This window comes from Ochotona princeps, chromosome 6, assembly GCF_030435755.1.
Source record: "Ochotona princeps isolate mOchPri1 chromosome 6, mOchPri1.hap1, whole genome shotgun sequence".
Taxonomy (NCBI): domain Eukaryota; kingdom Metazoa; phylum Chordata; class Mammalia; order Lagomorpha; family Ochotonidae; genus Ochotona; species Ochotona princeps.
The window spans coordinates 71877922-71897429 of NC_080837.1; the positions used below are offsets into that span (position 1 = coordinate 71877922).

The 19508-nt window shown below is 39.5% G+C and overlaps 1 protein-coding gene across 4 annotated transcripts in view; it reads left to right on the forward strand.

Moving 5' to 3' along the window:
* Positions 1-19508, forward strand: part of KTN1 (kinectin 1) — a 97660-nt gene that overhangs the window by 11891 nt on the left and 66261 nt on the right. For all 4 annotated transcript variants that reach the window (XM_058666483.1, XM_058666484.1, XM_058666486.1 and 1 more), the window contains exons 2-5: positions 8975-9524; positions 13218-13355; positions 16065-16235; positions 17113-17243. In XM_058666483.1, coding sequence (XP_058522466.1) covers positions 9005-9524; positions 13218-13355; positions 16065-16235; positions 17113-17243 — 960 coding nt within the window. In that variant the 5' untranslated portion in view covers positions 8975-9004. The remainder of the gene's footprint in view (positions 1-8974; positions 9525-13217; positions 13356-16064; positions 16236-17112; positions 17244-19508) is intronic.

A 19508-nucleotide genomic window follows, 5' to 3' on the forward strand; every position in this document is an offset into this window, starting at 1 on the left:
CTGCTTGTTGGTGCAAGTTGATCTCACTCATGTTTCTCCAGTCTGAAAGTCGCTAGTCCAACTCAAGATGAGTAGGCTTTTTTTTTTTTCTTTTAAGGAGTAGGACTGGTATCCATTGTCATCTGCACTCTTACTGGTTTTTGTGTGAAGTTTGAAAATCATTTGTTTATTGACTAGGATTCATTTTCTTAAAAAAAGATTTATTTTATTGGAAAGTCAGATTTACAGAGAAGGAGAGACAAAGATCTTCTGCAAGTGGCTGCGACGGCCAGAGTTGAGCTGATCCACAGCCAGGAACCAGGAGCTTCTTCTGGGCTTCTGGACGGGTGCAGGAACTGGAGGAAATGAACATGTTGAGCTTTTTGATACATGATTAAGATGCTTTCTAAACCATTAAGTGACAACTTTGGGTTATGACTGTCTAAGCTATAGAATGCTTTCCAGTTTGTGTTATTCAGTGTTCAGGTGTTAGCTATTTTGTCTCCAAAGATGTCCTGCTTTATATTTGTTCTGCCAAAATCAGATGTTATGTATTGTGCATTGGGTTTTTCTGATTTAATAATCTTTTTATTTAAAAAAGAAGTCGGATAGCTTTTTCATATTTACTGATTTATGGTGGATGAGTTTTGATGTACCTACATTTTTTAGTTAGTGACCATGTCTGGATTTGACTAAAATGATTTTGCTTGTTTTTTTCTGTTATTTTTTGTTTTCCTTTAAGCCTCTGACATCTTTGTTATTTTTTTGAAGATTCATTTATTTTACTTGAAAGAGTTAGAGAGAGAGAGAGAGAGAGATCTTCCAGTTGCTGGCTTACACCCCAAATGGGAGCTGGGAGCATCTTTAGGTTTCCCACGTGGAAACCTAAAGGGGCCCAGGGACTTGAGCCATCCTCCGATGCTTTCCCAGATCAAGTAATTTCATCGTTATGGAAGTCTTCCAAGCTAGAAATGTGGGCATTATCAAATTTCTCACTCTTAGGTTGTTGCCTTTCTTGTTAGTTGTCCCACACGAATATTGTTTCATTAAATATATGTAAATCATGGAAAGCCAGTTTAATTGGTTTCACTTGGTTTTGATTTATCTATTGGGTTTTATGTTGTTTATTATTATTTTTTATTTGTGAGTGTCCTCATTTAGATCTGGCCTGTCTCTTTGCTTATTTTTCCAATTCTTTTGTAAATTTTTTTCTGTTTGAAGGCAGTAGACTGAAAACCAAATACTCATCTCCTGCCTATTGGTTCATCCTCCAGCCGTAACCTCCAGGGCTAGGCTAAGTCAAAACCAGAACCAGGAATTTGTTGATATCTCCCATGGGTGCTTGGAATGTCATTTGTTACTTCTCAGGGTGTGCATCAGCAGGAAGCTGGATGGAGAACCCGGTTGCCCAAATCCAGGCATGTCAGTGTGCCGTATTGCCATGTTATATGCCAACTGCCATATTAATAGCTTCATTAAACAACTATTCCCCGTACTTTCTTGTCTGTTTATGTATGTTTGTTGTAATCTGTAGTTGTTAATTCTAGCATCTTGAGTCTTTGGGGATCCAGTTCTTTAGCTTGCTCAGTTGCCTCTTAAATCATGGTGACTTCGAGTGTATGCTCTCACTTGGCTGGGCATGCAGTCTGGATAATAACAATCTTTGAAAGTCTGGAGGATCCTGGCTTAAGGAGGGAGGATTTTACCAAGAGGGTGAAAACAGTTTGGGCCTTAACATCGCGTAAGAAGAAATCTTCGGGCACCAAATATTAGGGAAGACCCTGAGCAAAGGCAAAATTTGACCAAACCCCACGACTGTTGACTTTGATTTTAGTGCTTTGTTATCTTGCTATTTACCAGTCTTTTGTTTATTTTTGTTTAGGATGTATCTGGAATAGATAGCATGAACTCTGTTTGAAGGTTAGCAGCGATTCAATGCTTCATCTTTAATTTTAGCAAGAGGAGTTCATAAAACACTGCTGAATTCTGAGAGACAATGAGAATCTGAGTAAATGATACTTGGCCTCCAATTATAGACTTTACTACTGTAGACTCTGCCCATTAAATAAATCATGAAAAAAAAGATCAACTTGCCTATTTACAGTAAAAAAAGCAACATACAATTTTTTTTCTTTTTCGATTTAAAGGAAGGGAAATTTGGTTTGATTAATGGCATGTTTGGAATGCAAAATATCTAGTTCCAGGTGATCAGATTACAAGGATCCTTCCCTTTTAATAGGCTTTTCAAGGTTTTTTTTTTTTAAACAAAGAACATGTTACAATAGCATTCAACTTAGATTTCAAAGCCTTAGTAATATTTTAACTTATGGGATATTGAATAAAGCTCTTGTAGATGAGTCTGCAAGCCTTTATATCTTTTAAAATGTGTTTTCATTTGGCCAGCAGTGTGTTACTGTTTTACAAGAACTTTTATGTGATTATGCGTTTTCCTAGGTTGCAAACTTTTTTCCCTCCATCTGTTTGCTGCTGTGCCTGAGTGCTTAGAGGCTGTTTGTACATAAGTGGAAAAAGACTGGCTTGCAGTCTTGCGTTTTGAATTGTTAAGCTTGTCCTAATAAGAGAGTGAAAACAGAGTTTTTTCAATGGAAGGATCGAAAGATTTATAAAATTAGTTTGTATATCTTCTGTTGTAAATAATATTTTTTATAAAGATTTATTTATTAAAAGTTAGGAGAGACAGAGAGAGAGAGAGATTTTCTGTCCTCTGATGCACCCCAATTTGGCCACATAGCCCGGAGCCAGGAGCTTCATTCAGGTCTCCCCTGCGGGTGGCAGTGGCCCAGGTAAGTGGGCCATGTGCAGATGCTTTTCCCAGGTGTATGAGATGTGGAGCATTTGGTGCCAATGTGGGATGCAGGCACTGCAAGCAGTAGTTTGACCCCGTATGCCACAGTGCTGGCCCCGTCAGTGCTTTTTCTTAAAAGCAACGAGCATTGGAAGCATTCCAGTAGTGAGAAAATAGAATATACATTCTTATAGTTGCTTGACATTTAACAGCATATTAAATAAACCTTCAGGTTTTTCCTTTAATGTGTAAGAAACTGATCTTTTTTATTTGTAATATGTAAGCAGTAGTTCTTAGCTTTTATATTTGAACTTTTTATATTTAAACTTAAAAAAAAGAGATTTATTTATTTTTATTTAAAGGCAGATTTATGGAGAGGAGAGGCAGAAAGAGAAAGATGTTTCATCTGCTGGTTCACTCCCTAAATGGCTGCAGTGGCCAAAGCTGAGCTGATTTGAAGCCAGGAGCCAGGAGTTTCTTCCTGGTCTCCCGTGTGGGTGCAGGGCTCAGACGCTTGGGCCATCCTCTGCTGCTTTCCCAGGCCAGAAGCGGGGAGCTGGATGTAGAGCAGCTGGGACATGAACTGTCTCTCTTATATTTAAAATTTTAGAAGTGTAACATGCACTTAGGGATTAATTAAAATTCTTTTTGTGTGAAAGGCATCTAAAAAGTTGAGCAATTACCAGCATGTGAATGTACTTCTCATCTTTTTATGTGATTTTATACTATATATATAATTATGCTCATCATAAAATAATTTAGCTTTTTAATTCTGTATTATCTGTTGCTGAATTAGTCTATATTGTGTACTATTTCTGTGTCCTACACTGTAATACTTCATTTTTTTTACCTTTATAAAATAGCCTTTATGTTTTATCCTTCTTGGTTAAGCAGGTGATTGAATTTAATAATTGCCCCTAAAATTTTTTTGAAAGATATATTTATTTTTATTGGAAAGGCAGATTAGATATATGAAGAGAAGGAGAGCCAGAGAGATCTTCCCCAAATGACTGCAATGGCCGGACTGAGGAGTCTGAAGCCAGGAGCTTTCCCAGTCTGTAAGCAGGGAGCTGGAAGGGAAGTGGAGCAGCTGGGACATCAACTGACACCCATACGGGGTCCTGGCGCATGCAAAGTGAAGATTTAGCCATTGAGTGGTTACGCTGGGCTCTGCGCCTAAGATTTACATATTAGATTTTAGATTTCACAGATTTGTTTTATTAATAGGAACAGATTGTTGCTCCTTCTGAGCAGTTTACATAATTCAGTGATGTAGTATGAGTTTTGTATGAACAATTGTAAGTTACAGGTGGGCGAATAATTTTTTAAATGTTTTTATTTTTTGAAAGGTAGAGTGACACAGAAAGAGAGGGAGAGATGGATCTTCCATATACTGTTTCATTCTTCAGATAGTTGCATCAACTGGGATTGTGCCAGGTTCAAGCCAGGAACTTCTTTTGGGTGACTTATTGAGATACAAGTACTTGGGCTAGCTGGCATTCACTATTTTCCCAGGCACTGTAGCAGGGAGCTGGATTGGAAATAGAGCTGTTTGTGTTGAACCAGTGTACTGATATGGGATGCTAGCTTAAGGTGCTTAACTTACTGTGCCACAATCCCTACCTAAGAATTTTAAACCCATTTGATTAGCATTCATAATAATACTGTTAACATGCAACTTTTTTCTCCCCCATTCTGTTGACTTACTGGATTTCCTTAAGCTTGGGGCAGGGGGAGAACTAATGCTTATTCTTAGAGTAGGGCTTTTAACTTAAGCCTCTCTAGTAAATCCAGAGCTTGTGATTATGTGCAAACCGGAGGCAGTGTGTATACATTTAATCTTTGCAAAAAACGGGTCTGTGTCTTTCATTGATTGCTTAAAGAATTTAGGAGTAGAAGATGGAAGTCGCTGGTATCTTGAATACGGTTTGAGAGTAGTTTGGGCTTGATCACTCATCCCAGGATATTTTACTCCTGCTGCATTTTTTTTTAAAGATTTATTCATTTTTTTATTACAGCCAGATATACACAAAGAAGGAGAGACAGAGAGGAAGATCTTCCGTCTGATGGTTCACTCCCCAAGTGAGCCGCAACGGCCCGATGCGCGCCAGTCCGAAGCCCGGAACCTGGAACCTCTTCCGGGTTTCCCACGCGGGTGCAGTGTCCCACAGCTCTGGGCCGTCCTCAACTGCTTTCCCAGGCCAGAAGCAGGGAGCTGGATGGGAAGTGGAGCTGCCGGGATTAGAACCGGTGCCCATATGGGATCCCGGGGCTTTCAAGGCGAGGACATTAGCCGCTAGGCCACGCTGCCGGGCCCTCCTGCTGCATTTGACAGAGAAATCCCTTTTACCAACATTGTCTGTTTATCCACATTGGAATCTACTAAGCTTTAGATGTGATTAAATATAAAAAGATAGTATTGAAACAAAGGATGTGTGATAATGTGGGAGAAATTATGAAGAGTTTCACTTATTTTCATCTTAAAAGCTACATCTCTGTGGGTTTTCACTTTTGTCAGTTAAACAATATAGCACAGTCTACTGTGGACTTAGGAGAAAGTTGGTATGTTAGTTGCTATACTTAGAACTAAATTGACTTTGCTTCTACTGCTCTTTCCTCTTCCTTTTGTTTTTTCTTTGCTTTTGTACTGTTAAATATCTTGCTGTATTTGCCCCTCAGAGAATTCTCCTAATTTTGTTCTCAGTCCTTTCGCCTTCTCTTTTTTTCTCTTTAAAATACTCTGATCCCATGATTAATCATGCAGATATATTAATTGATACCGTATTTATCCACTAAGCCTTAAGCAGTCACTTTGCTATTTCTTGGGTTATCTTTTATTTTTAAAATTGCTTGCATAGTTGAGAGGAGTGCATGCCCATGGGGGCCTCTGATTAGGGTGGAGAGTGTCAGGTATGGAGAAAGGTGGGTGGGATAAATGTTTCAATATTTTTTTCCTCACTGATCCACAGGGGAAAGGGTTGGGGGTTGCTCCTTGCTGTCAGACAACATCAGAAGCTAGGGATGGGAGACGGGCATTTGATGACACTTGGGAGAGCATGGTGTGGGGAGCAGTGTTCCGAGCGTCTACTTGAGTAGTCGTGTTAGTTGTCGGCTTCATCACTGCAGGGTTGAGGAAATCCTTCCCAGTCTGTTGGCTGACCGGTTCCACCTTTAGTGCAGCTACAGGCCCAGGAACATGCTACAAAACTTAACCATGAGAATTATCCAACTTGTTCTACCCTCCATCTTCTGATGGGGCAGTTGACGTTCCCTGCTGGCCTAGATGAGCTGGCCGTCATGTCCCTCATGCGCATCTGGGCCTGTTGTGCACTGTACAGGCATCAGCAACTGAGGAGGCCCAGTGCTGACACTTGCACTCCAAGGTTGGAGCACACATCCTGTAATTTTCCCTGTGGCTGGGGTCTGAGTCCAGCAGTCTAGTTGAATCTCCCAGGAAATCTTGCTTGGGCTTATGTCAGACTTGACTCTGGTGTGCAATAGCCAGTACAAGGTCAGATTTGGTTTATCACTTGCAACAACCAGTGCACATACAGGTGCATGCAACTGCCTGGTCAATTCTGCCCCAGCCCCGTATTTCACGTGAACTGATGGGTGCTGTGGCCTAGTCTAGTCAGCCTGCTGCAGACTCAGTCCTCACGCATTTTAGCAGGTGCCACGGCCTAGTCGGGGTGGCCTCTACTAACTTCCACCAAGCCCACCCTCAGCCCTGAATTTTGCACATGCTATAGCCCATCCCAGCCTACCCCAGCCCAGCTCAGCCTAATCCAACCTGCATCCCACTTGGTTTTCATGCATATCTGTGGGTGCTGAGAGTTAACTGACCTGCCCCCAGACCCAGTCCTCATGTATGCTGACCCAGTCCTCATGTATGCTGACCTGCCCCCAGACCCAGTCCTGTCCATTGTGGCCTGCACCCAGCTTTGTCTCTCATTCTCACCAGTGGTAGTTACAGTCTAACAGGGGAGTGCCCATAGTTCTCCTACCAGGCATGCTCTCAGTTTTGGATCTTGTACCCACCTGGACACACTATGGTCCAGCCTGACTTGACTCCCACCCAGTCCTGGCACTTACCAGTTGGTGCTGTGGCCCAGCCCAGCTGACCCACACCCATTCTGGGTCTTATGTATGCTAGCAGGTGTAACAACCTAATAGTTGGCATTTTAAAAAAAGAATGGAATGTTTTAGGCATTTCTGTTTAACAGTTTAAACCAAATTTTAAGGCAGGTGAGACCATACACTTGCTTCTGGCACAACTCTATTAACTTTTAGGTTATTGAACTTATTAAATATGTTTTGATCATGTAAGAAAGGTCGTTATTGACTTTTAGCAACACTGAATTTAACAAAGTCTTAGTGTTTCTAATTTTTCTGATGTTTATTATGAATTGATATTTGTAAATTTAATGTATTGTTTATGTAGGTTCAATTTTGAGTATAATGTTGCTCTAAACAACTTTATGTGCTTTTTTTCATAAGCCATGCTGTTGGGATAAAGAATCGGGATTATCGTGACATAGGAATAAAGACATTTTCTGTCTTCATGCTTTGGCATTTGGGTTAGGCTTCTCTGCAGGAAGCGACTTGGGTGAGCCTAGGAGTAAGTTAGATTTTGTGAGGGGAATCTCATGAAGGATCAAGACAGAAAGCTTGATCCCACCAGTCCTGTGTGGCACCTACAAAGTGAAGTAGAAAACCGTTAGAACATTTGAGGAATTCTGGTCTCAGGGTTCATGTGTTCTGTGGCCTGTATTATCCTAGACTTTTCTCTGTTCAGCTTGATCCTGGAGTCTGTTCTTAAGCCCCTGGGGATATAGCTTGCTGTTACTCATCATGCTTTTCTAGCTCTGGCTTGACCTGCCCCTCTTCTCTGACTGCTTTAGCCTTCTGTTTCTTTAAAGCAAAAATTTGGAATAACTCACTGTTCTCACCTTTTCCTCCCTTGTCAAATTGGAACAATCTCTTTGTAAAAAACAAACAAACAAACAAACAGCCCCCAAAACAATTCAGTAATTCTTAAAAAGAAAAAAAAAGCATTTCTGTTGACCAGTAGTACTTAACTAGGTGCTGTAAATATGTTTAATCAATGTGAAACCTGGATAGTTTGTATTAAATAACACGAATCAGCAGAGAAGAACAATGTTGAGTGAGGGTTTTTTTTAGCATTTTATTAGCACATGATTCCCTCTTCAGCTTGGCTTAGTAAGTTCAGGATATATTAATGCTATTATAGAAATTGTGTAGGGAACTATAGACTGTTAAATGACAGTGCAAACACTAAGTTCAATAATACACTTGTTGAGAACTGTTGCTCTCAAGTTCCTTTCCTGACTGACTTCAGAGTTGGATCATTGCTGTTATAGTTTGAATCAAGTATGCTACACATTTTTCAATGAGATATAAATTAATTGAAAGACAAGGTTTAGTAAGTTCAAGTTCATAATGTTAACACTGTCTTGGTTGTTAACAGACAAGTGACAGTAGTTTTATTTGTCTTATAAAATTCATGAGTTCTGTTAAAATTCATGAGTTCTGGTAAAGTTTATAATGTACAAACACAGATTTATGCAACTTAAAAAGCAAGTGTTTTAGAAGGCCTAAAATAATTCTTTGAATAATGTTTCTCTGTTTAAGTGGAATTTGATTTCTTTATCTAGTCATTACTTGTTTGTGAGTAGTCTTAAATCTGTTAGTGAAGGAATGAACTACCTATTTTGTGTTTGCCTTTAAGAGTAGGTATTTCTGATGACTACATAGATGTTGATAATACTTAATCCCTCTTTATTTTCATGTGTTGTATTTATCATCATTATGGAGTAAAAGGAAAAAGCTAAATACTCCAACCAAAAATGGATATTTGGTGGGGATAATGAACATTTAAATTTCGTTTCTTTCTACTAAGGTCTTTTCACATAACTTGAAAATGGAAGGGCTTGTTAAAATTACTCTTTCTAGTTACCACTCATATTCATATTTCTTTCATAGTGATTTGAGTTGTAATCGACGGCACGATGAAGTATGTGGCTTAAACAACTGCTAGCCTGTGTATATTTGTAGATTAGGCAGGTATTTCTGAAACTCTACTTTAAAAGAGCAAATAATTTGTGAATTTGTTTTTTCAAAGATTGAGATTTTTCTGTTTTTTGTCTCCAACCCCCCCCCCCCATTTAGGTTTTATCGGATCACGGTAACGAAAACACCATGGAGTTTTATGAGTCAACATATTTTATTGTCCTTATTCCTTCAGTTGTTATTACAGTAATTTTCCTCTTCTTCTGGCTTTTCATGAAAGAAACACTGTATGATGAAGTTCTTGCAAAACAGAAGAGAGAACAAAAGCTTATTCCTACCAAAACAGATAAAAAGAAAGCAGAAAAGAAGAAAAATAAAAAGAAAGAAATACAAAATGGAAACCTCCATGAGTCCGATTCTGAGAGTGTGGCTCGAGACTTTAAATTATCTGATGCTTTGGCTGTAGAAGATGAGCAGGTTGTACCTGCTCCATTGAATGTGGTTGAAACTTCTAGTGTTAGGGAAAGAAAAAAGAAGGAAAAGAAAGCAAAGCCTGTCCTTGAAGAGCAGGTCATCAAAGAAGGAGATGCCTCGAAGAATCCTGGTAAAAAAGCAGAGCCCGTCCCAGTTACTAAGCAGCCCACCCCGCCCTCTGAAGCTGCCATCTTCAAGAAGAAACCAGGGCAGAAGAAGTCTAAAAATGGAAGCGGTATTAGAATCTGTTTGACTTTACTACATGATTCTGTTTCTGTTAATAACTTTAGGTCTTTGCAATTTAGACACTTGGTGAAATGAGCATGTTGGAGTCTGAAATAAGGATTATTCTTTTCACCGTTCTCGTTTATATTAATTAGTGGTAGAAATTAGTATTGCTTACAAAACAGCATTTAAAACTAAACTTTATATTGTAAATATAAAGAAAGCTCTTAATGAAATGCTATAAAATATAGCTTAGCTGATTTTACTAAAGCTACCAAGGACCTGTAAATATCAGTAAGCTAAAAGTCTATTTATTTCAACCAACAATTTTTAATCAATGTAATTAGAATTAAAGATGAAAAGATAAGTCATAGTTTCTTTGATTTCACTTTACAAGCATTTGTCATGTAATTATTTTATGGCAGGCAGTATGCTAGATATTATGACTATAAAGGTAATGGTATGTAGACACAAACATAGGTCATTGTAATAGAAAGCATTTAGTATCATGATCTAGGTTTGTCTGCATCAATATAAGAATTTCGAGGTACCCAGTTAGAGTATGGACTATCTAAAAGTAATTTTAGATTTTGCTCAAGTATGAGCTAATTTTCTTTTTTTAGTCATCACTCTGAATCCATGAGATTCTACGTTGTTGGAATCAGTCAAGCCAAGATTAAAAATATTTTTAATTAGGGGAAATATTTTTATTAGGGGAAAAAAGTGTTATACTGAATGTGTGCAAACTCTTCTCTTTTTTGTCATTATTTCCTAAGCAATACAGTAAAACCACCATTGGCGTTCACGTTGTATTAGGTGCTCAAGGTAATGGTAGAGATGATTTAAAGTATATGGAAGGATGGATGTAGGTTCTGTGTAAATTCTAGATGCTTTTATATAAGGGACTTCAAAACCTGTGGGTTTTGATGTCCTGGGGTAAGGGATTCCTGAGACTAATATTCCAAGGGACAACTATACAGTAGAAAGGGCTTGAGAAGTGGTGCTGTGATGTGTGGGCCTTGTATGAAAGAACTTACTGTCAAGCTGGGGAGTGTGAAAATTAGGTGTATTGAATTTTAGATATTGGCTTGCCAGCCATAACCAAGGCATGGCAATACAGATGCAAAAGTAAGCACCCTGTGTTTTAGTGGGGTAATAGGACATGAAAGACATTAATAAAATGTGATTTATATAAGAGACGTACACAGTAGAGGAGTAACAGAGAAGCCAAAGCAGCTATCCCTTACAGGGATAGTGCCTGAGTTGGGTCATTAAGATTGAATCTCTTCATCATGCAAACAGTGGGGTCTTATTTTGCATTGAGTGAAAGTGCAAAGATAATGCAGTATGGTGTTACTGAGCCATGTAAAATGGCTAAGAGCAAGTGTGAAGAGTGGTAGGGAATAAAACGGAAAAGGTAGCAGTGGCTAGTTCATGGTTTTTGTATATTGTATTAAGGCGCTGGGATTTAGAGGTTGTAGCCATGTTTATATTTCCAAGCATATTTGTGTCTTTTCCTTGTCAGAAAACTTGTGAGGATAGTTTTCATGGGGCATTATTTGATATAGGTTAACCACTTAAGAGATAATTATAGTTGCCCAAAGTTAGGATGTAGACCTAAAAAATACGAATTAGGCATACAAAGGGAAAATCATATGGTTAACCTCATTATGTATAATATGGCAATTAAAGACATAAGGTCAAGGTTGGTAAATTGGAATCTGCAAGTCAAATCTGGCCAGCCTCTCTTTTTTTCAGTGGCCTGTGAAATGAGAATAGCTTTTACATTTTAAGTTGTTGGTAAACAAAGAACAAAAGAATATTTGGAGAAATGTGGAAATTCTGAGTCAAACCTCTGTAATTTTTTAAATTTTTATTTTTAAAATTTATTTGAGAGGCCAAGAGGAAGAACTAAACCATTTTCATATGCGGATTCACTCCTCAGTTACCTACAACTGAGAAGTTGGAGATGGAGCTGGAAACTGGGAACCCGACTCAGAGGACCCGGGAGGATGGCAAAAACCCAACCGCTCGAGCTGTTACCACTGCCTCCCAGGACCCTCACTAGCAGGGAGCTGGAGTCAGGAACAGGAGCTGGCCATTGCAGATAGCCCCTTGGATGTGGGACGTGGGCATCTTGACGAATGTCTTGATAGCTGGACAAGATGCCTGTCCTCATGAAGTTTATTGTGTGCTGCAGCAGTTGTTCCAAGTACATCCATCTGTGAGGGCTTTCACCCTGCAATGTCAACTTGAATAGCTGTGGCAGAGTCTGTGTGGCCCACAGAGCCTAACCTTCTCATTCTGTATACCTTTACAGAAAAAAGCCCTTGGCAATCCCTGGTTGCAGCAAACACTAGCTTAGGGGCTATTAAAGGCTAAATGTGTTTGTGGAAGAGAATGCTTTCAGTTTGTCTTCCAAGTGCCTTTGGGACCATCTACTTGGAGAGCTACAAGGATAGGATAGGTTGGGCAGAGTCCTAAGGCCACAGTGTATATTCAGAGGCCTTAACATAAAGGGAGTTGTACTTGTGAGTGTGGATAAGATCCTCCAAGGGAATGAGGATATGAGATGTTCTGTAGGGGCAGTTCTTGGGAGGCTGCGAAGGAATATTCCGTGTAGCATTCTCAGGGGAGCTGATAGGGGATTTTGTGTTTTCTTGTGGAAGATAAAGAAAACATGGCATATTACCATTTTAATCATTAAAAAAATATTTAATTGAAAAGCAGATAGGACAGGGGTTTGTCACCTACTTGTTTACCCCCGCAAGTACCCAAAGCAGCCAGGTGAGGGACGATGCAGAGCACTGAATCTGGACCTCCCACATTGGCTGCAGCTGTTGGAGCTGTAAGAGCTGCCTCCTAGAGTTTACAAGAGGGATCTGAGGCCAGACTGGAACCCAGACATTCTGTTATGGACATGTGGATGTATCATTAGGCATGTTAACGATTGCATCAAATGCCTGCCTCGATTTTCCCTGAAGTGGCCTGTTCATTCACATGCTTGCTTAGTTGCCACCTCCTGCTGTCTTCTGAACTCAGCTTCCCTGAATGAAACTTTATGTTCACTAGTTAACACTACTTCCTCATTCCCCTTTTCTCCGCCCCTGGCAAATACCACTTTACTTTCTGACTTCATGAATCCCGTCCTGTAGGAGGTTCATTAAAACATGCATTATTTACTCTCGTATTACTGGTTTATTTCACTTAGCATATGGGGAGGAGAGAATTTTAAGAGGTAGAGACCAATAGAAAGAAATGTTAATGATCAGTCTGGTAAGGATTCATGAGATTTATTTGCAGAGTATTGGTATTTGGAACATGAGGGTTCTGAGTTCATCCTTTTATATACTGTAAGAGATAAAAATAAGGTTTCAGTAATTGAGAAGTGATTGATTGAAAGAGTGCAGACCAGGGTGTTGGCAGCCAGGGATAACAAGATGGGGGAGTTTTTATTTTTTAGACTTGTTGGCTGAATTGGGCTGTAAGTGGCTTTGGGGTGATTTATAAAAGAAGGGCAGTTACATGGAAGAAGTGATGTAGTAGAGTAAGAAAAAATTTAGAATGTAAGTTGTTGGTGAATGTTATATGTCAGAGCTTAAAATTGTAGTGATAAAGCATTCTGAGATTTATTAATAATTGCATGTTTTGTGCTGTGTTCATGGTTTGCTATGATGATTGTTTCCATTTTTGTTTGCTGAAGATGACCAGGAAAAAAAGGTGGAAGCTGTCATGTCACCTTCAAAAAAACAAGAAGTGTTACCCCCCCATCCAGAGACTAAGCAAGAAATCATAACGGCGAAGAAGAAAGTTTCATCAAAGAAGCAGAAGACAGAAAATGGTGAAAATGTGTAGATATTTGTTTTATAAATGCTAATTTTAGAAAAATATGGTAGGACAGGGCTTGTGGAGACCTCAGTATTTACTTCGAGACATGAACAGATAGCACAGAGGTCGATCCTGTATGTGCTGGTATACTCCCCAGGTGCCTGCAGTATGCAGGGCAGGACCAGGGTGAAAGTAGGAGCTGAGAGTTCAGTACCATGTGAGCTGTGGGTGCCCAGCTATTTGAACCACCACCTGCCAGGTCCCTGGGTCTGCCCTAGGATGAACCTAGAAGGGCAGTACAGCCGTGACTTAGGCATTCCAATAATCTGTACTGTAGCAGCTAATTGTAATGTACAATCCAAAGCATGGAGGCTTTGTAGTGCTTTCACAGATGGGCAGAGTGTAAATTAGTGATGGAAAGATTATTTGAAATCTAAAAAGTGCCAAACCTTTATAACTATATTCATTTTTAACCAGTTTTAGAAAACTGAGGTTAAGTTGCTGCTTGCGGTCCTGGCATCCTGAATGAACACTGGTTGAGTTGTGACTGCTCCATTTCCCAGTCCGGGTCCCTGGCAGTATTCCTGGGGAAGCAGCAGCAGATGTCCCGAGTCTTTGGGTCCCTGCTATGAGACCAGGCTCCTGACTTCAGCCTGGCAGCCCAGACTGTCGCAGCCATTTGGAGAGTGAGCCAGCAAGTGGAAACGCTCTCTTTCTGCCTCTTCGCTTCACTGGTTTTTAAATTAAATGCATCAGTTTTTTTTTTTTTCCAAAAAATGTGAGTAGCATGCAAACTATACATAAGAAAAAGTCTCTGCATATTTTTACCTTTAAATACCACTCAAATGTTATACTTGAGGATGTTAACTGGATTACTCTGCATTCTCTGCTATTTCCTAAGAAAGGTATGCATCTTTATAGTTAGCATCTAATGTAACAGTAATGGAACAGTCTTTTTTGTTAGGAATTTTCTAAAGAAAGCAGTAATTTTCAGATATTACTGGACTGTGGTTTCAACCAGTGTTAGAAACACTAAATTTGGAAAGAGGAAAAGTGAAATATTATTGCTTGCATTAAAGTTATGATTTGTAAAACAGGTCTGTAAGAAACATTATCTGAATATATTTGAGAAAGCTGTTAACATTTAATTAAAACAGTAAAAAATTATTCTTGAAGGCAAAGGAACAGTTTTCTCAGCCACATGTTCACTCCCAGTATGTCTACAACATCCGGGACTTGGGCCATGCCAGTGCTTGGAGTTGAGAACTCAGTCCAGCTGTGGTACAGAAGTAGCAGGGACCCAGTGACTTCTGTTGTCACCTGCTTTCAGTAGCAGGAAGCTGTCACAGGAAGGGGAGGTGGAACCCGGAACCAGACATATTGCCAATATGAGATGGGGTGTTCCAGCAGATACCATATCTGCTGTGCCAAATGCCTGTCCTTAAGTAGTGAACATTTTTAAAGATTTATTTATTTGTTAGAAGTAGAAAGATTGAAGATTTTCCCTTCAGTGGTCAGCCTCCCCAAATGGCTGTAAAGGTTGGAACTGGGCCCATCTGAAGCCAGGCACTTCTTTGAGTCTCACATGGGGACAGGAGTCCAAGTACTTGGATCATCTTCAGCTGCCTTCCCAGGTGCTTTATCAGGGAACTAGATTGAAAGTGGAGTAGCCAGGACTTGAACCGATGTCCAAATGAGATGTTGTGCAGCAGGAGGCAGCTTTGGTCATTACGCTGAGGCACCAGTCCCAATATTTAAATTAAAAAAGAAGATCTGTTTATTTGAAAGATAGACTACAGAAGGAGAAATCTTCCATTTACTGTGTCACACTCACTAAATGGCTAAAGGGTTGGGCTGAAGCGAGAAGCCCAGGACTTCATTTTGGTCTCTGACTTGGGTAGTACGAGCCCGAGTACTTGGCCCATTCTCTGCTCCTTTTCCAGCTACATTAGCAGGAAACAGGATCAGAAGCAGCCAGGGCTTCAACCTGGCTTGGATGTGTACATGGGCATTGCAAACAGTGGTTTAACTCACTGTGCCACAAGTGTTTGATGTATTTAATTTTATATGAGAGAATTATATGCACACCAAAGCTGTCTCTGAAAAGGTAGGATGTAGAGATTTGCTTCTAGGCCTGGAAATTCGAATCTCTAACCAAGAAACATCAGGTTTGGAAGTTTTTCAGGAATAAAATAATTAGACTTCCTTCCTTTGCTTTTAATATTGTTCTGGAAGTTTTGGCAGATATAGTAAGAAGTACCTCTGGAATTAGAAGCATGATTGTGAGAAATGAAAAGATATTTTCAAGAAACAGTGACTGTGACCTTTGTAGTTAGTAATTAAAAGGAACTTAATAAGTTCCTTAAGAGCATGAAGGATTAAGCAAAGTACCAACACAGATAAAAATTTGTTTTTTTGAACACTGATTGAATGTGAATTGATACTTCCATTAAAACAAAACTTAAAGAAATGAAAGAAGACTTTAAATACTATTAGAGGGGAGATAGTACACATTTTTTATTATTAAAATTTTAACGTTACTTTAAAATATTAAGCTGATACTGCTTAGTTGGAAATGCTTTGCTTTGTTAAATGATGAAATAGGAACTTAAAATGGCTAGTGTTAGACTTTGAAAAAATGCATATACCATTTTCTTGCATGTTGTTTGGTTCTTTGGTTCTTAAAAATTCTTATTATGGTTTTGTTGAACTTAAATTGCAGTCTTGATAGATGAACCCCTTATTCATGCAACCACTTATGTTCCTTTGATGGACAATGCTAACTCAAATCCTGGGATGGATAAGAGAGAGGTTATTGATCTGATTAAAGCTGACCATGTAGAAGGGATCCAGAAACCTGGGGCTAAAAAACTGAAGACAGAGACGGACAAAGGTAATTAAAGAATGGGAAGCTTTTGAAACACTTGACTTCTGAGAGGGCAAGTACATCTTCACTTTCCAGCAATGCATGGCGCATACTGCTGGAATCCCGGCGCTGAAGGACTCTGGCGAGGCGTGGAGCACAGGATCCCCCAGCTGCTTGGCTGTCTGGGGGGACTTTTCTCTGCCTGACTCCTGTGAGATTTTTGGTCACTCACAACTGCCTTCATCTATTTTGAAAAGCATGATTTTTTTTAAAGCTCTTTTAGGATGACATAAAATTATGTGCTTCCATTCTTCACGCATGCATCCAGCAGGCTTTTATAGCTTATGATGCAGCTGATGTGTTTTGGTTTGAGGGGTGGCGGTCTCTTTAGATTGTATTAGCAGGGAGCTGGATTGGAAGATGTGGGTGTCCCAAGTAAAAGTGGAACCAGCTGTGCCACAGTGCCCTCCCCAAGGATTTTATTGTCAGGATTGTGTGTATGTGTGTGAATGCATGTTTGTATGTATGTATTTAATCTTTTTAGAATCAGATTTGTTACCAGTATCTTAGAGTTTATTTTCTCATCCATGTAATTTGGTTTAAATGTCTCAGGTTTATTTGAGACTATTGTTATATATCTAGTGTAGATACTAGCATATGTTATATACTTAACATTTTTAAGTGAAGGCATTCTGGCATTTTGATAAATGTAATTATTCCACGTTATAGGTGATAAACACTTTCTCCTGCTCTTGATTTGAGCATTTATTATTTGACCAGAAACATAAATGTACTTTCTGTTGATAATGACTTCCTGGGCCGGAAATTCTTAGTGCTTACCTTTGTTGAAGTCACTACTTAAGTCTTTTAAAATGTCAACTCCCTGTTTTTTTTCTTAATTAAGAAAATGCTGAAGTGAAATTTAAAGATTTTCTTCTGTCCTTGAAGACTATGATGTTTTCTGAAGATGAGGCCGTCTGTGTTGTGGACCTGCTGAAGGAGAAGTCTGGTGTGATACAAGAGGCTTTGAAGAAGGTAACCGTGTTTGTTGATTGTATTTGTGAGCAGTAATTACAAGTTCATCAAGCAACTTCTGCCGGAGGGATCGTAGTCTGCTCTCATCCCTAATGCCTCAAAGCATGTAATTACACCTAGAGGTTCCATAGGACTTCAGAAATTATTTCACATGTCTCACCTAATAAGTATACTACTGTAGTTGAATCAAGTGTCTTTTGAGTCATTGCTTTAAGTGAGAAGATGTGTGCCTTTGGCAGTTGGACATTGTATAACTTGCTTTGCTCTGACTGAAGGACTAATGTCAAGGTCAGGTGGTATCTGAATAATATCTGTGGAATGTTTTTGTGATTGAAGATAGCACATTAAAAACCCTAAGGATTGTTGTTTGGTGTGTGTGTATGTGTGTGATTGTAATAGTATCATTTTAAAAGAAATGATTTTTAGATGGCAGAATCACTACTATAATGAAAAATTTGTAAAATATCTCAAAAAAAATCCCCTGAGGCTAACATCACTGTTCTTATGAGTCATGCTCACTGTAATGCCACTTGTTATTTAAATGCTGGGAAAGGTGATAAGGTTTCTAGTATTACTTAAGATAAGGTGACATGGTATGCAGTATTTAGTATTAGATGATTGACTTAACTGTTCTTTATCTGAGGTGTAGTGGACACACCCTTAGGCCCCATTCCACCCTATAATCATTTACCTGCTGTGAAAGCTTCAGTGATTTGGTTTTTCGTTCCCTCAACATACAGACTGCTGTAATCCTACCTATTGCCTCTGTGCTTCCAGATTCAGATTCATGTTTCCTTTTAACTTTCATTTTTTTTTTTCACATAACTATAAAGTGACTTTAACAGATAAAGCAAGTTTCATTACTCACTACTTTAAAAATTAATCTTTGTGACTTTCTCTTTGTACTTAAGAAGACATAATCTGAGCCTGGGCTGGGGTCATTTTGGAATAGGGAGGTAGGCTGGGGTGATGTTCACTGAGGGCTGTTGATGCTGGCAGAGCTGGCACCAGCGGCCTGTCTGGGTCAGGCTGCTGCATCCATCAGCAAGTGTGAGATCCTGATAGTCTGGTGCATCGAGGCTCCCTGGTCCAGGCCACAGCACCTGCTAGTGCCAGGGGCAATAATGGCTTTTGGTGTCTGCAAGCGGCCCATGCTTTCAAGTTGTGCTGTCCTCAGGCTTGTCAGGATCATCAGTCTCAATGACTAGAGTCTGTGGATGTGTGGTCTGGCCTTGGTTCACACGTTCCTTGATTGGGCCACTTTCGCTGCTGACCACGTGCAAAGAAGTCAACAATTTCTCAGAGCAATGATGATAATGATGCCGGGTATACAACCATTGACACTGGTAGGAAATTTTCTGGCTTATGAGAAGGATCCATTAGAGGGAGAGATATTTCCGAATCCAGGATGCATAAGCCCTATGCTGCTAATCAGCAATAAGTAACTATAGAAGATGTGATGAGTCTGCATGTTTCAGCAACCCTTAAGATTAAGGGTCAGGAATTTTTAAGGAGGGATTGAAATGGGTCAGCTAGATCACTGGTTTAGAGTTGGAAGCACATCTCCCCCATTGCATGTGTCTGCCACCTGCCTACCAATCAATCGAATGACCACTGCCACAGGTCCTGCTTTGGACCTGGGATGGTGTCACAGAACCATCTTTTTGCTTCCATAAGGCAAACATGAATTCACAGTCCAAATTGTTCTTCCTGCTGTTTTGTCTTGCAACTGTTTGGACTTTTCTTTTCATAGCAGCATAAATCTGTCTTTACTTCCAAGTGTCTGTTAACAGTGTGCTTTAGAAATCCATGGCATTTTGTAATGTACTATGCTTGTCAGACAGCCTCCAGTGGTGCCTGACTGGATTAAACAAGGAGTTTGAGGGTACTCAGAGAGTAAATTGATAATTCTATATGACTTTGAGTACACAGTCCGATTGTTCTGTTCCAAAGTACTTTCTTGAGTGAAGAATCTGTCCTTTGGCTCATTTTATTGAAATTTGGTGAGCACCTATCTAAAAAGAATTGTTAGCTATTTATTTTGAAAATTGGGAAACACTCCTAGGAGGAAAAAATTCTCTTGCTGAAGTTAATATATTACTATCTAGGTGTTGAAAATCATTGCTTTTAAAATAAAAAAGAAAAATCGTTGAAGTGTCTCCTGACTAAGGGTGTTGCTAGTGGCCCAGGGGGCAAGAGTAGTCCTTCGTTGTTTGAGACAGCTTTGAGTTCCAGAGACTGAGTGGTAAATGAGACAGACCTAAG